This window comes from Cornus florida, unplaced genomic scaffold, assembly GCF_030987335.1.
Source record: "Cornus florida cultivar Cherokee Brave unplaced genomic scaffold, ASM3098733v1 CherokeeBrave_3.0.0_Hap2_Chr06, whole genome shotgun sequence".
NCBI classification, from domain to species: Eukaryota; Viridiplantae; Streptophyta; class Magnoliopsida; order Cornales; family Cornaceae; genus Cornus; species Cornus florida.
The window spans coordinates 103,885,919-103,901,943 of NW_026775576.1; the positions used below are offsets into that span (position 1 = coordinate 103,885,919).

Sequence of the window (16,025 nt, forward strand, 5' to 3'; positions counted from 1 at the left end):
ATGTTATATAAGTTTGATATATATATATATATAGATATATTCTTAAAGTATTTAAAAAAAAAAAAAAGATTTTTAATATTGACAAAAGTTTCAAACTAAATTTGTTAATGGCCCATTAGAGAGGCCGAAGTGTAGCCCATTCCATACAATTTTTCTTTTTTTTCCTATACTAATTTTTTTTTTTTTTTTTTTTTTTTTTTTTATAGGATCCCCTATGTTACATGTTCCATCTGTAAAAATAAAAAAAAACAAAAAAGAAAGAAAAGAAAAAAAAAGCACATGTTCCACCATTGATTCATGATGTTGCACGCTACATGTTCCATCGTTGTTTCATGATGTTAGGTACAGTGTTTCCTTAATAAAAAATGATTGATTTCTCATGTAGGGTGACCAAATGACAAGGAACCAGAAACTTAGACAAAAATACAAAAACGATTGATTTCTCATGTAGGGTCAACAATTCTTGAGTGTTTGGTTTTGCTGTGGTCTGGTTCATCAGGATTTCATTCTCGAGGATGGCTTTCTTTTGTTTGCTTGCTTTTACTTTCATTCTAAGAAGGCTTTGGTTTTCTCTCTGGTTTTTCTAGTCAGGATTTGGTTTCTAGTTTTGCTGTGGATGGACTTGTTGTCCACTCTTCTGTTTCTTTTGGAGGTTTACCCTCCCTTTTTGTAATTGTACCATGGTACTTCTATTTATAAAATTCAAGAAATATCCCATTTCAGAAAGGAAAAAAAATTCTAACTATACAAAATAAAATAAATTGATTCATGATTGATTTCTCAAATGCATACACAGTGGTAACAGAATTTCACAACATAAGATATCGATCAAGCAATCAAGCAATTCATTTAATCCTTTTCTCTCTTTTGAGCTTAAACCGAAAAAAAAAAAAACCAAATTTTCATATTTATGTATATGTATATATATTAGGGCATGATCGGCATTAAGCTCTCTGCTGCTCCATCATAAGCGTGAAGTCCTCAAAGCAAACGAACCCATCTCCATTCTTATCCACCGTGCTTATCATGAGCCGGCACTCCTCTAACGTGCTTCGGTCGTCCCCTATCGCCGAGAACACCCTGTGGAGCTCCTCCGCCGTTATCCTTCCGTCGCGATCCGTGTCAAAGAAGTCGAACGCGTCTCGCAATTCCGCGTCGCAGGCCGGAGGCTCGAAAGCTGATCGGATCGCGCCGAACTCCTCCAAGCTGATACAGCCGTCGCCATCGCTATCCACCTCGCTCAACATCATCGTCAGCTCCTCGTCGCTCGGCGGCTTGGTTCCCACTCGGCTCAGCAAAGCTTCCAGCTCCTTTCTCGTTATCTTTCCGTCACCGTCTTTGTCTATCAACTTAAACGCTTGTTCCAATTCGAAATACAAATCGCCGGAGATCTCCGACCATTCACCGGAGATATCAGAAATATCGTGTGAATGTGACGGCAAAACACTCGTCGGAGTCCCGCCATCGTCGATTTTCTTGCCGGCGTCGGCCTTGTGGATCGACGAGGAGGACGACGACGACGATTCCAACGAGTCAGACGATGTTACAGAACCGGACGATGAAGGTTCAGATCGTGAGACAGATTGGTTTTTCTTGGAGCGGAAAAGATGTTTAGGATTGACAATGAGCTTCATGGCTGAAAATTAAACCGCAGAAGATTGGGAGAGAGAGAAAGTTAGAGAGAGAATGTTAGGGTTGAGTGGAGAAAGGAAGGAAGATGGGGTGGTTAAAAGGTGGGAGAGAAGATAAGGCCATGGCAACTTCTGCGAAGCTTCGTAAGAGACTTTTGGTGAAAGAGTATTTTGTTCTAATTTTGATTAATGTATGCGGTCTTAATGGTGTGGGATCTTTGTCGTGTGCGTGTGTGACTGTTATAGTATATTATAAAGTATGTTAAATATATAAAGTAAACATCATAGTGTCACGGGCCTAGAGATTTGGCGCAGCGGCACGGCCCGTGCGGCACCAAGGCGTTGCTTCAGCTCGCGCAAGCGCCCTGGTCAGCCACCACGACCTGCCCTCCCAAGTATACATGCTGACTGGTTTCGGCCTGCCATGGCCTCGTCAGGGGAACGGCTCCAGCTCCCGACCAGTTTGTGCAGGGATGGCCAACTCCCTTCTTCATAGTCAAGTCCACGACCAGCGACAAGCACCTCGAACTGAACCGAGTCGACCTGCCTGAACTCTGAAGAGGTACCATCCTGTGGTCCTGCACGCCCCTTCCCTGGAACCATTCCCAGTCAATGAATGTTCTTAGCCAACCAGCATGCGTATCTTCTATGCTCATGGCGTCGTTAGGAATCGGATCGTGACATTCTCCCCCACCCAAATCCTGCGACGCCCTCGTCGCAGTGCGGCGCTGACTCCGCTGCGTCCAACAATCCAAAGCCTGTCTCCTCCAAGTGGTATGCTCGCCTGCCCACCATCGCTTCCTTGTACAACCCCTGGCTGCACTCGCCCAATGATAGGGTTTCGGGCTAAAGGGACGCCCACTTCTTCGGGACGCAACCCCACGTTATGCCGCCTCCGCGACACCCCGAGCAAACAAGCGCCCTCCGGCTGACTTGATACCCGCCCTTCACAACGGTTTGCACGCCTCTTGAACTTGCAAAAACTTTGGTGCGCGCGGCCCTCCGGCCATCCGATGCGCGCGGCCCTCCGGCTTAAAGGACGCATCTTCATGGGGAGATGGAGGCTCTCCTCCAACAGCATTGATTACCCACCGACGCTTTTGTGCACCGTCTTCATTCTCAAGACCCCCGGATCGACAAGAGGGCACACCTCTGTGCTTTTCCCCAAGTCCTGCTCTGATACCATTTGTCACGGGCCTAGAGATTTGGCGCAGCGGCACGGCCCGTGCGGCACCAAGGCGTTGCTTCAGCTCGCGCAAGCGCCCTGATCAGCCACCACGACCTGCCCTCCCAAGTATACATGCTGACTGGTTTCGGCCTGCCATGGCCTCGTCAGGGGAACGGCTCCAGCTCCCGACCAGTTTGTGCAGGGATGGCCAACTCCCTTCTTCATAGTCAAGTCCACGACCAGCGACAAGCACCTCGAACTGAACCGAGTCGACCTGCCTGAACTCTGAAGAGGTACCATCCTGTGGTCCTGCACGCCCCTTCCCTGGAACCATTTCCAGTCAATGAATGTTCTTAGCCAACCAGCATGCGTATCTTCTATGCTCATGGCGTCGTTAGGAATCGGATCGTGACAATAGTCTTGATTGTATAATGTGATTTATTTTTTTTTTATTTTTTTTTTTTTGCACGTGAAACTTTTTGTGTTAATTTGACATTTGCGTACTTGATTCTTGTTTTTCCATTTGGGTAATAAGGTACTTCTGTGTGTCTTTTTAGTTTTTAAATAATTTGAGGATAATCAAGGGAAGAAATATATACATTCATTGGGTGTGTACAGGGACGGATTCAAAATTATGTGAGTGGAGCCGACGTTTGAAAGTAACAAGAAAAAAAAAAAAAAAAAAAAAAAAAAAAAAAAAAAAAAATTAAAACCATTATAATAAGCAAAAAAAATTCAAACCATTATAATAACCTTTGTATAAACGTGTTTGATGGTTAGATTGGTACTTTTCGTAGTTTATAATGGCCCTTTTTCTTTTAAAAAGCCTAATGTGGATTTGTGGTGACAATAATGCTAATTTTCAAAAATTTCTATGAGGGCAATGGTTCATTTTTATAGGTATATATTTCAAAATAATTTTTTTACAAGGGATATAATATAAAAAACAAATTCCAGTGGGGGCAATTGCCCCACTAAACTTTGAACTCCGTGTATATAATATTTTAATTTGTGTAAATAGGTCATTACTGACATATTTAATATAGAGTTGGCCTAAATCTTCCTTATATACTTATTTTTACATATTATTTAAAAAAAAATTTTTTTTTGAAATAACGAAAATAGATACAAAGTGAAATGACGTCCTAGGTGTGATTCATACCTAAACATATAATGAATAAGTATCTTTAATTTAATTTTTAATTTATATATTTAATGAAAAATGATAACTAATTAAATTTTAATTGTGAATATATATATATTTTTATAAGTAGAACTTTCTATTGCATATACCGCGATAGTCCAGTGGGTTAATGTCTGCAATGGACTTTGGAGTGACTGGCTCCGACTTCGTATAAGAATGTATAACTCTCAACTCAGAGAGAGATATAAGGAAAATAAATAGAGAAAAAATTATTATTATTATTTTTTAAAAAAAAGGTGATAGAAAAATCATTCAAGAAGGGTTAAATGAGCATATAACAACCCTATATTATGAGATTATTAGCATATATACCCTCTTAGGTATTTTCGAAAGAATAAAATGATAAAACGAGCATTATAATATTACTTTATGTCAAATTTATGTTTAAGGGATATTTTCGCACAATGTTATAAAAATAAATGATTTAACACACTTTTTTAAATAGAGGTGAAAGTGTAACGCAAAATATACATTAGAAATATTTTCTGCACTTATCCCGTATTTAAATATTACATTGACCTCTCCTGAAATTTAGCCTAATTATACACTAATATCAAAATAATATATTTTGTCTCACTAAAGAGTAATTTTTAATACTTTTCTTTGTTATTTATACTATTACTCGTTACTAAAAGTATTTTTCCTTCTAACTTTTACTTTTACATGCAAGTATATGTATATATGTGCTTGTATCTGTATAAGTATATATATGTTGGAAACGGGGGCATTAAAAACATAAACTTTGGATGAGATTTTGAATAGATTTCGCTAATAATTTTTGCGGATCTCTAGACGAGCGCATTTCTCTCCGTAATGAGATGAACGTGGTATATTTGCTTTCTCAAATCCGTTTCCGGGTGAATGAGAAATTAGCTTCAAAGTGTGGTGTTTTGATAAGCTTAAAAGGGTATGCAAAATGTGGGAAGTGTTTGTCCCACATGAAAAAAAAATGTTGAAACAAATTTAAATTTAAATAAACTGAGTTTAGGATTTGGGCTTGAGATTGGACCTAATTGTAAAGTCAAGATTATTCTTTTTTAGAATTTTGGATTAGGCCTAATTTTAGGCTGGGCTTATTTAAATGGGTTTCACAAATGGGTGGGTTTTTTGGGTGGTTGGTTTTTTGAATTAAAAAAACTACTTTTTAGTTTTTCTAAAAGGTTACACATTTTAAATTAAAAAATCATATTTTAGTTTTTCTAAAGGGTTACATTTTTTAAATTAAAAAACCACTTTTTAGTTTTTCTTCAAAGGGTTACACCTTTTTCCGAATCATCATAACCCATGGTTGCACCCACTCGAAAAGGCACATTGCAACCTATTGGAATGGATGTGTCTATTGGTGAACAGACACCATGTGAACCATTGCAACCTATTGGAATAGATGTGTCTAGTGGTGAACAGACACCATGTGAACCATTGCAACCTATTGCAATGGTTGTGTCCAATAATGAAGAGATACACCCCATCCGAAAAGACATTTTTGTTTCTATAAATACCCCCCTTTGGATCATTTGCAAGTTGTTCATTTTTTTCTTCTATCTCCCTCTCTAGACTTGAACCCAACCCAAGTGGGTTCAAACCATAGGTTAAGTGGTCCGAACCACTTAGACCCTAATCCAATTTCATCGAGCCATATTAAGATTGGTCTGAACCATTTGATTCGAATTACACCCAATTCAGCATTTATATATCATAGATGCATTTTTGAGTCAGAGAGAGTATTACACGGAGAAGGTTCGCCGTATCCACGAGTTTGTAGTGCTGCTACTGGTGGATGTAGACCGTTGTATCCTGGGAGATAGACGCCACTGAATCCGTTAGCACCATAGCGGGGCGAATCTGTCTTAAGGACATATTATCCAATACTACCCTCGGTCCAGGTTCATTCCTTGCATATTATTATTATTTTATTACTTTATTTTGCATATTTAATTAAATATAGAGTTACATATTTAATTAATGTTTTATTAGCATATTGTTAATTATCTCATGACATATTAATATAAGGGTTGTTATATCTTAAAAGACACATTAAGCATATATTTTTCCAACAATATATTGATTTGTGAGTAACCCTCGTATAATTATTTTTTCCAAAAACAATTTGTTTGTCAAATACTCAATGATGCCATGTAAACGTAATGAAATGATATCGCGTCACTCAATAAAAGATTAGAAGGCTTAACCCGTGAAATTTGGGTTTAAATATGATTGATGTTTAGTGGTATTACACCATATTCACTAGCATTGGCTGATTTATCATATTAATCTTGACTAATTATTTAATTGACTTGGTATCAAGGATGTTTTGGCATTTCATGCAGGTAGAATTTAAAATTTTTAAAACTGTACCTAACACTTCTAAACTTTAATTTTCAATTTAAATCTCTCAGTGAGGACTTCATATTTCTTTCTTCTTCTTCTTCTTCTTCTTTTTTTTTTTTTTTCCGTGTTACACATCTTTCTTTATGATATATGAAATTTAATAATACACACCCACTAAAAAAAGGTGAACCCATATTGTAAAATGTGCAATTCCATTATAAATTTAATCCTCAGCAATTCTAAAATTGATAAATTCTCCAATAGTTAAAGTAAAATTATTGAGAAAATATATGGCATTTTTTCATTATAAAATTTACTTGATATCAGAATTTTCATAAAATTAAAATAAACATGCCACAGAAGTAAAACCTAAACAGATAAAACACGTACTTGCCAACAAATTACTTTTTTCTAAATCACGGTGACCAAGTCTTCCCTTTAACCCTTCTTTTCAGACATTGCACGCAATATGTAGACTTACAGTATAGATATATAGGTCATACACAGACTATGAACCAGACTTTAGTTGGGTTTCCACGTATGCCGACAAAAGACCTAAAATTTTCAATCAAACTTTGCCGACATCATGAGATTGTCACATATTCAATTATGCTTTTGTCGTTAGGAAACTTTGGACGGCCAATATTTGACACGGCAATTATAATGAAAATTTTAAAATCAGTCCAGTTTTACCAAGGTGTCCCTGTATGATTGGGCTTTTTTTCTCGTTTTCCAATTTTCTCTACCAATGCCATATAGCTAGAAAAATATTCACCATACACCACAATTTATTTGAAATAGTATTATTATTGAATACACTATAACCAAGGTTGTGATCATTGATTTTCCCTTGAAGGAGAATTTACAGCAATTTTAATGGTTGATATACAACTCCCCCCAAATCAAAATAAATATGAGCTAACAGATGTGGTTAGAAACTTATTCTCAGATGATATTTGATTATGGACTGTGCGAATGACAAGTATGGTCGTGCTCACTAAAAGATGCACAGTAACAGCTTCTAAGGTATAACATCCCATGGTGGTAATGCATAACTGCTTGCTAACATGGTGAGGTTCCTAGAAGAATGCTTCATTGTCTTCATTATTTCACTAACTGATCTTCTGCCGAAATAGAGCTCACTGCTGTCTCCTGGTAGTGAAGCGTCGGTTTGACAGCAGCATCGTATCAACTCCATTTTGTTACAGAATCAATGAACCTCAAATACCATGCACCGCATTCTTATTATTGCCATCGTCTATATCACAACAAACCATGGAGTCACAACCAGAATCCATTTCATTAAGGCAATCCTCTGTAGTGACATCATCATCGCCATGTTCAGATTCTGAGCTTGCATCCATTTCCTTTTCTGGACAGTCAAGTTGCATACATTCAGCAACTGAATATTGCGAGAAGCCCTTGTTTTCTGAGTCACGACTCTTATTAGATGGCGTTAGGTCTTCCTTCCTCACGACATTGAACAAAATTCCATTTTGGATCCTTTCAGGCTGCAAAAGGTCACCTTCAGCCACCATAATGCTAGAACTGCTAGAGGAAGCTCTGTTACTGAAGTCCCTCTGATCAAACTCCACGTCTGAGTTTCTATCTGGTGTTGTCACCCTTGAGCTTTGATGATACGGTTCCTTTCCGACTATCTGAAGCACAAAATCATTGGGGTGAACCATAATTCCTTTGCTCAGTTTGCCATCAATATCCAAGTTCTGGAGAAAGTCAATAAACTGATCTGCTGATGTAGTCCTCATCAGTGGACCACCAGATCTTGTCCAAGAATTGAGTTCAGCAGTCTCAGATTCGCTATCACTTCCATCATGCGTGTTACGTGGGGTCCGTATATTGCGGCCCGATTGTCCTCCTGTGGAACCCCCAACTCCTTGATGGAGTGAAGACACATCTCCAAGGTCTTCTTCAAGAGAGCCTGTTGAGTTTTCTCGAGCAATACAGTTCCAAGAAGGAATCCTTTTAGAGGCATTGAATCTGACCGTGCTGGCTAGGCCATGAGAAGAAGCAGCTGCTCTCTCGGCGCTCCTTTTGAGTCTTCGCATGTGGTTGAGAATTGCAACACACTCATCAAGAGCAAGCTCAATCCCGCAGTTGGCTTTTATGGCAGAAAGCTTCTCCCAAGTGCACCTCCTGCCTTGGTTGGCTGCCTTCTGGAGCTCCAAATGAGATGGGTTCTGTATAATTTTCGAGTACTGGAATTGGAAAACCAAAAGCTAGTCAGTTCACAATAACTTAATTTATCTAAAGTAATTCACAATTTGGGTGGGAAAGGCTGTGTGTGTGTGTGTGTGTGTGTAATCATGCAACATGAGTATCAAAAGCTGAAAATTAATGTGGGTAGATAGAAGATTTTGACATGAAAATTTTCTTATAGGAAGCCTGAATGGAAGTGACAGGCTGTGCAGCAAAGGAACTTTTAAAATTTCCTAGGGGAATAATCATTATGAAACAGGACAGATGAACTACTTCAGCCACACAGATATTTAATTATTGTTTTCTCCTATGTATAGTTGCTCTTTTAACACACTTGGGAAACTGGAGGATGCTAAAAACCTAAAAGGGGAGACAGTTTTTTTGCCTTGTTGTGGGTGGTTTTTAATAAAAATTTAAAAACATATATAAAAATAAGGCTGGATGGTTTTAAGAAAGCTTATGAAAGCTGAAGTGCTGAACCCTTCTTGGTTCAAGGAGTGCTCCCATAGAAGAGTTGGCAATATTTGGAACGGAAACCATCATGCCAATCCCCAATTGTGGGATTCTTTCATCTTTTTTTAATTTATTCAGAAGGATGGAAATGAGCAGAAAATGTGAAAAGCAGTAGAATGGGGAACTAAATCCCCCCCAGAACTAGTAGACTGCAAGCAAGATCTATCAAACTGCTTCAGGGGCAGCCTGAGGAAAGGAGGAAGGATCTGGCAAACATGAAAAGTGGATGCCATAACCCACTTGACAAAAGCACAAGTAAAGTCGTTTGAGTTCCTTGGTGATTTTATAAAAGACACAGATTGAGCGAACATGGGCTAAGAATGGTGCAGAGGGTCCTTGAACAGAAGCATATACGTAGCTTTTTTGGATAACCCGGGGTATCCGAGGCTTCGCCCCGACTAATCCCTGAGGACCCAGGAAGGGCACCTTCCCACCTCCCTTGGTGCTAGTCAGCACCCAAGCCCAGGTGATTTTACCACTAGGCATATACGCAGTTTTGCTGCTGCTTTCCACTTAAAAGTCTTTATCCCATTGGATTCAGAAAATTGGTCAATTGTGAACTATATAATTAAGCTAAGGTGGGATCTTTATTATATAAAAAATTGACATTAACTAGGGGTCCCATCTACCTGTGGTGCTGGGAGGCAGTGGCAGAGCCACATGGTGCCCAGTGGGAGCAAATGTCCCCACTCAACTTTTTATAATTTGATTTTTCTGTGTAATTTTTCTAATAATTGTAATCATGCCCCCTCTCAAAATTGCAACCAAAATAAAAAAGGGTCTTAATTTTCTATGGCTTGTGGACCTGTGGTTATGGTCTCTATTTCATTTTCTAAACTAGACTTCAGATCATTTGTGTTTGTAACTTTGTTCTGCATAAAATATTTCTTGAAGACTTACCAAATCATAACTATATGATGAACAATAAATCAGTCATTCCAAAATTTTCGAGGACATACTAATCAGCATCTACATATTTGAATGCTTGACTTCACAAAGTAAACACTTATATGCTTGACTTTGCAATCACAATTCAATTGTGATTTCACAAATTAAACAAAACTCAGATTGACAAATTGAATGCTTAGCCATGATAGTATAAATGCATACATGATATATTGGATGTATCAATCAATATTTAAATTTTTGTACTTCTTATTTGGTTTAAAAACTTAAATATTTATTTGATAGTTTAAGGTTGCTGCCCCCACTAGGGTAAAATCCTGGCTCCGCCAATGCTGAAAGGAGAAGACTACAGACAAATCTAACCAACCTTTGGCATTGTTTTTGTGCAAAATGCCTGCTCTCAGACTCAAACTCGTTTCCTTACGCTTATTGGCCCAAGCTTTTGCCATCACACCAAGCAATGACCTCTACAAGGTCAGAGCTAAGATTATAAAAAAAAAATTCTCAAAAGAGTTCACCCCTTTTGTTGTTTTCATATATTCAATGTTGTTCATCTTTGATAGAGAGCTCATTCTCCTCTTTCTAATTTTCTCCTATCCAATAAAAAAGAAAGAAGAAAAAGGTCAATAACCTATGCCTGTCCTATCAATGCAGGTTCTAGTAGGGAAAGACTAGAGAACTCTGAGACTCAAAACCTGCTCACACCTGAGCTTTTACTATTTCACTAAGCAATTTTAATTTCTCCTGCCAAATGAAACTCATTACCTAAACTAAGATAAGAAAGAAAAATGACAGAAAAGTATGATAATTATGGCTAAGCAACTTTTTCTGCTTTGAGAGAGATTGAAAATACATGTGCCCCTTAATTTCTCATGAAGCATCAAAAGAAGCTTTGGGAGTAACATTTTTAACAAAAAATAAAACATAAAATCTAATCTTGTATGTACCTGAGCGAGGGTCGCTGGCATTACAATAGTGACATCACCCTCCCAATCTTGAGCAAACAGCTTGGCAATTCCCCCTAAAGGGACACCAAGTTCCAATACCTGGTGACATCTGTGCTTCACCTCCATCACTACTAGATGAGCAAGCTGCATAGATAAAATAAAAGAATAGTAAAAATTTTATATTATTTTTTCTTTTTCATAACAGTAAAAGAATTTTTTTTTAAAAAAAATCATAAATACTGACTTCATATTAGAACACAACAACATCAATATTCAATCACTAACCCTATGCAATGATTAGTTGGCAAATGTTCCTAAGTTGATGTTCCTATGCTTCAAATCAGGAGTTGGAATGCTAAGAAACTAGGAGAACTTTTTCCAACGGAAGAGTGATTTGCCAAAGAATTTTAAGGTATGACCTTCTATAGTTAAGTCCATACCTTTGCAGCAAAGTTGCCTCCATAAGCTCTCACAAACTCCTTCAGTCTCAGCAAAGGTGCAATATGAGGGTTTGCTTGAGACACAATAAAATGATTGACATTGAACAGCTCCTTCAGCTGCATCATGGGTAAATCAATCTCCAAGCTACCATCCCTCCAACGACGCACAGATGCGCGAGAAGTCTCTTCAGGACCCAAATGAAATGGTGGGTGATAAGGAACAATTTCTCCACTTCTATCCTTTGCCATGAGTTCTTGAGCTTCAAAAAGGCCAGGAAAGGCACAAGAAGCAGTCACTGCACTCCATATGACAACATGAGGTGAAGTCAAGTAGTTAAGACACCTGGGAGGTTCATGCTTCCTCGGGGAACAAACTGTAATCCCAAGAATTCGACCGGTCATGTCATAAGCTTCTTGGAATGTAAGATTACTTGTTAGATGCCTTAACATCATCTGCATCTGTCTGATCTCGTGAACTGCCCCTTGTGTCATAACCCTTTTAAAAACTGTAAAAATCCCACCCATCTGATCGAAAAATTGCAAAGAGTGCCAAGAATCCTCAAAGAAACTTTGGAGCTCGGGCCAAGACCTGGTGGCAACAACAGAGCACATAATAGACCCCACACTAGACCCAGCAATTATGCGGGGCATAAGCTTATGCTCTACCAATGTTTTCACAACACCTACATGAAAAGCTCCAAGGGAAGCACCCCCGCTTAACAGCAAAGCAGTTCTCCCAAAGGCATGTCTTGTTTCATGCATAAAAGCAAGCTTCTCCTCTAATAGAAGCTCTTCTGAATCAAAGTCACAAACCATTCTCAACTGAGTCGAGACCTCATCAATATACTCCTTTATGAGTCTAGGCACTTGAAGCCTACCTTTGTGGAGCTCGGGGTGGCACATATTACCAAGATTTCTTATAAGATCAGCTCGCATAAAGAATATAATATCTCGGAGAGAACCCTCTTGGCGGCGGTGCTTGAGCTCCCGAAGCTTATTTCTTACTAGTTCTTCATCATAAAGGTCAGACTCATTCATTCTGGGGGTCTCTTTATCGAGCATCTTAGCAGCATGAGCCCATTCCTCATAGCTTAAAGCAGTTCTCATCATATTTCGCCAAAATTTCCTCCGATAAGCCAACTCGGCTCTCAATTTTACATTCGTGAATCGTTTCAACAAAAAAGCTATTAGTGTTACCATCACCAATATCCCTTGTGGGTTCCGGGGATGAAACCATGAGATAACGGGTGTGAAATAGTTCTTGACTCTATGCAAGTAAAATAACAGCATATGAAAGATCTGATGCCTCAAATGTGACATAGACTTGCAGAATAAGACTCTGAAAGCAATTGCCCGACCAACAATTGTTGAAGGTCCAATTGGGAATGGAGCAACATTGGCCTCATTACTTATATCCATATCTCAAGAAATATAAGGGCTGGTCCTTAGAAGAATGTTAATATCAGATCAGAGTATATAATAACACCAAACAATCCTCAAAATGAAGTTATAGTCATTCAGTGTATCACCAGATTGAGTATTTTAGTGAAAAAAGAAGTGAATTTTGTACAAAAGAGAATTGATTGGGTTATATAAAACAATGAATACTGATACAGACAACAATAATATCAATGGGTTTTCTGCAGACGTGAATTAGAGACTTGTCACCAACTTAAGAAGAAAATCGATGAGAACTAAGATTTTTCCCCCCAAACCACCTAATTTTAGCTCAATTGACAGCTGATTTGTGGTTTTTACCAACTGATCAGACAAATATAATTCCAATTACACACATGAATAAAGCAAAACAGAGTAAAAGAAATAGATTCCAACCTCTCAAGTCCCAAACCCAGCAACAATTGAGCTCCACGAGTACAAAACCTCAGAGAAGAACACGAGATTCACCTCATTTTTGAATTTTCAACCATCGCCAAATCGATAGATGAAAATATTTCATCAATCGAACCCCGGAATTCGTTAAATTATGTGGAATGAAACTCTAAAAATGCACCAGCAATCAAATCTCTTCAGAAATTCCAAATCTCCACCGAATCAATGCCCAAAAGTGTTCTCGAATCTGACCCTAAACGTTCCCAAAATCCAAGAAGAAGAAAACAGAAGCCAAGAAATTTTCCGAGAAAACAGTTTCCCGGAAATAAAAAAGAAAACAAGAGAGAGCTGCTGTATGCGTTATGGACCTATTGAGATTAGAGAGAGAAACGAACCCACCGGAGAAATGAAGTTATGAAGGGAAAAAAAAAAAAAAAAAACATTGGGATCTGGAGAAGGAGAAAGCGTGAACGTGATAAGATAACAATATCGTTACGGTGACGTTCGACATGTGCATACATAAATATAAATAATAGTATAGCTATAACATGTGTGTGTGTGTGTGTGTATAATAGTACAATGTAATGAGAGAGATAATGAATAGATAAAGTACGTACGAAGGATAAGGTCCATAAAGGAGTCTGATGTGTGTACACATGTATAATGGTAATAATGGACTTAGTAGTTGATGATGCTGGTGAAGAAAAAGAAAGACAAAGCTTTCTTTCTTTGCAATGCTGGAGGCTATATAGGAGTATATAACCCTGATATGATATGATTAAATAAAAGATATTTAATCATCTTGATAATCAGATGATTTTGTAAAAATAAAAATAAAAGAAAATTATGATAATAAAATTTATATTTTTATTTATTATCACGAAGGTACTGAGAAATTGTTCTTCCATTGGTTGCATATATTGGAGGGACATGCTAAATAAAGCCCAACACTTTGCTCTGATGGGGACCAGATATGAGCATTCTACGGCTGGGATTCTCTCGGCCCAACAGAAGTGTCGTGCTTGGAATGTTTTGTTTTCAGGATAAACCAACATTCTTCAACTATGAAAACATCTAAGATGATTGGTTAGTCACGCAAATGTAAGCGATTTCTTATACGCAAACAATGTATAGAAATGGAGTAACTAATACTTCAACTGCTCCTCGAAGACATTGAATTTAAAGTAAACATAGTAACAATATTAGTAATAATCTCTTGCTTATACGAAACTATTTTAACACCAAAATAGTAATTGATAGATATGATTTAAGGATATAAAAAATATATAATAAGGTAATTACTAAAAAAACATAACAGTCATAACCATATTTGGAGATTTTTCCTGATGATATTAAACCTGAAGTAAACAATATATTTATCATTTAAATGTAGGAAAAATTACTAAAAAGTCAATGCTTTAACATTGAACGACAAAATAAGTTTTAAATTTTTTTCTTTAGGACTAATAAGCCCTATTTCTGAATTTTTTTTTCTTTTTTTTCATTGAAGTCCTAAATCACTAAATCTTTATTGTATACCCTTGTTAAATTACATATACTCTTGCTAAATTAGATATAAAATTTAGACTCAAACTTTTATATATATACACTAACAAAACCAAAAATTAATTTTGAATAAAAAGAATATATATATATATGTGTGTGTGTGTGTGTGTGTGTGTTATTAATTTTTTATAGAATAATTAATTTTATTATTCTAAAATCGTGTATGCTACATGAGATTTTTAATTGAATTCATATAAGATTAATTATTAATTCAATTCATAATGTAATTTTTTTTGTTTTTTCGTTCTTGATACGCAATATGTTCACATATATCATAATGCAATATTATTAAGTAACTAAAACTTTTTTTTTCTCTAAATAACTAAAACTTTTTTCATAATTTAAGTAACTAAAATTTAATGGAATATAAAAAATAATAATAACTAAATACAAAATTTTACTTCTATTTAGTAAGACTATAAATGAAAGATGTAGTGATTTAGAACTTAAATGAAAAATAAATAAATAAATAAAAATCTCAAAATTAGAACTTATTGGTATAAAAAGAAAAGTTTAGGACTTATAGTTGCCTTTCATGAGAAAAATAGAACTTGCTACTATGTGGGAAGGGTAATTGGGCTGATTTGGCCCAAATCAACCACTATGCAATATTATTAAGTAACTAAATGTAACGACCCTAACTGATGCCAAAATTTTAAAAAAAAAAATTCGGCATGACTTCCGCTAAAAATCATCCTACAACAACATGTTTAAATGCATTTTTAACCTGTCCCAATACATATATCATATAATACACTCCATGGTGGTACAACCACTTACTGTATCATCCAAATATCATATTTACAGTCCCAAATTACAAGATTAATATCAAATGTCCATATTTTGCAACATTTAGACAGCTTATACAAAAGTTACAGCCCATAGGTGTAATTAAAATATGAAAAGTTCATAAGTCGTCGTACAAAATACATTATACTTAGTCTTACAAAAATAGTGAGACCTAAGTACAAAAACAACAAAAGAAGCTCATAATCCATACTAAGTCGGTGGTAGAATGTCATCCGCCACTTCTTTCCCGTTTCCTGAAAAAAAATGTTAAATGAAAGGGGTGAGCAAAATTGCTCAGTAGGTAGTGCATAAGACACACCTCTTGTGTCCCTGTGAATCCAAATAAGGAATAAGACAATAGGAATTTGGGGTCATGTAAAATCGGGAAAACACAATATCAATTCTTTCAAAGCAAATAAATTTCGTGCTATGAATGCAATATTATGCATGTCACTCCCCATTTTCAGAAAACATCATCACTTCACA

General features: G+C 36.9%; 2 protein-coding genes across 2 annotated transcripts; both read right to left on the reverse strand.

Moving 5' to 3' along the window:
* Window positions 1–745: 745 nt before the first annotated feature.
* Window positions 746–1,825, reverse strand: LOC132313555 (probable calcium-binding protein CML35). Its single transcript, XM_059812373.1, has one exon. It carries the CDS (start codon window positions 1,632–1,634, stop codon window positions 945–947), a length of 690 nt encoding a protein of 229 aa, XP_059668356.1. The 5' UTR covers window positions 1,635–1,825; the 3' UTR covers window positions 746–944.
* A 5,320-nt stretch (window positions 1,826–7,145) lies between these two features.
* LOC132313556 (triacylglycerol lipase SDP1) lies at window positions 7,146–13,759 on the reverse strand. The gene is made up of 3 exons (XM_059812374.1): window positions 11,355–13,759; window positions 10,915–11,058; window positions 7,146–8,547 (listed from the first exon to the last, which is right to left on the reverse strand). Exons 1-3 carry the CDS (start codon window positions 12,771–12,773, stop codon window positions 7,552–7,554), a joined length of 2,559 nt encoding a protein of 852 aa, XP_059668357.1. The 5' UTR covers window positions 12,774–13,759; the 3' UTR covers window positions 7,146–7,551.
* Window positions 13,760–16,025: the final 2,266 nt, after the last annotated feature.

Bases quoted from the DNA above. Each gene is read 5' to 3' on its own strand.
- LOC132313555 (XM_059812373.1), bottom strand. From the start codon at position 1,634: ATGAAGCTCATTGTCAATCCTAAACATCTTTTCCGCTCCAAGAAAAAC.
- LOC132313556 (XM_059812374.1), bottom strand. From the start codon at position 12,773: ATGGATATAAGTAATGAGGCCAATGTTGCTCCATTCCCAATTGGACCT. The intron at 11,059-11,354 runs GTATGGACTTAA...TTATCTATGCAG, and splicing joins GAGGCAACTTTGCTGCAAAG to CTTGCTCATCTAGTAGTGAT. The intron at 8,548-10,914 runs GTACATACAAGA...TTCCAATTCCAG, and splicing joins TGCCAGCGACCCTCGCTCAG to TACTCGAAAATTATACAGAA.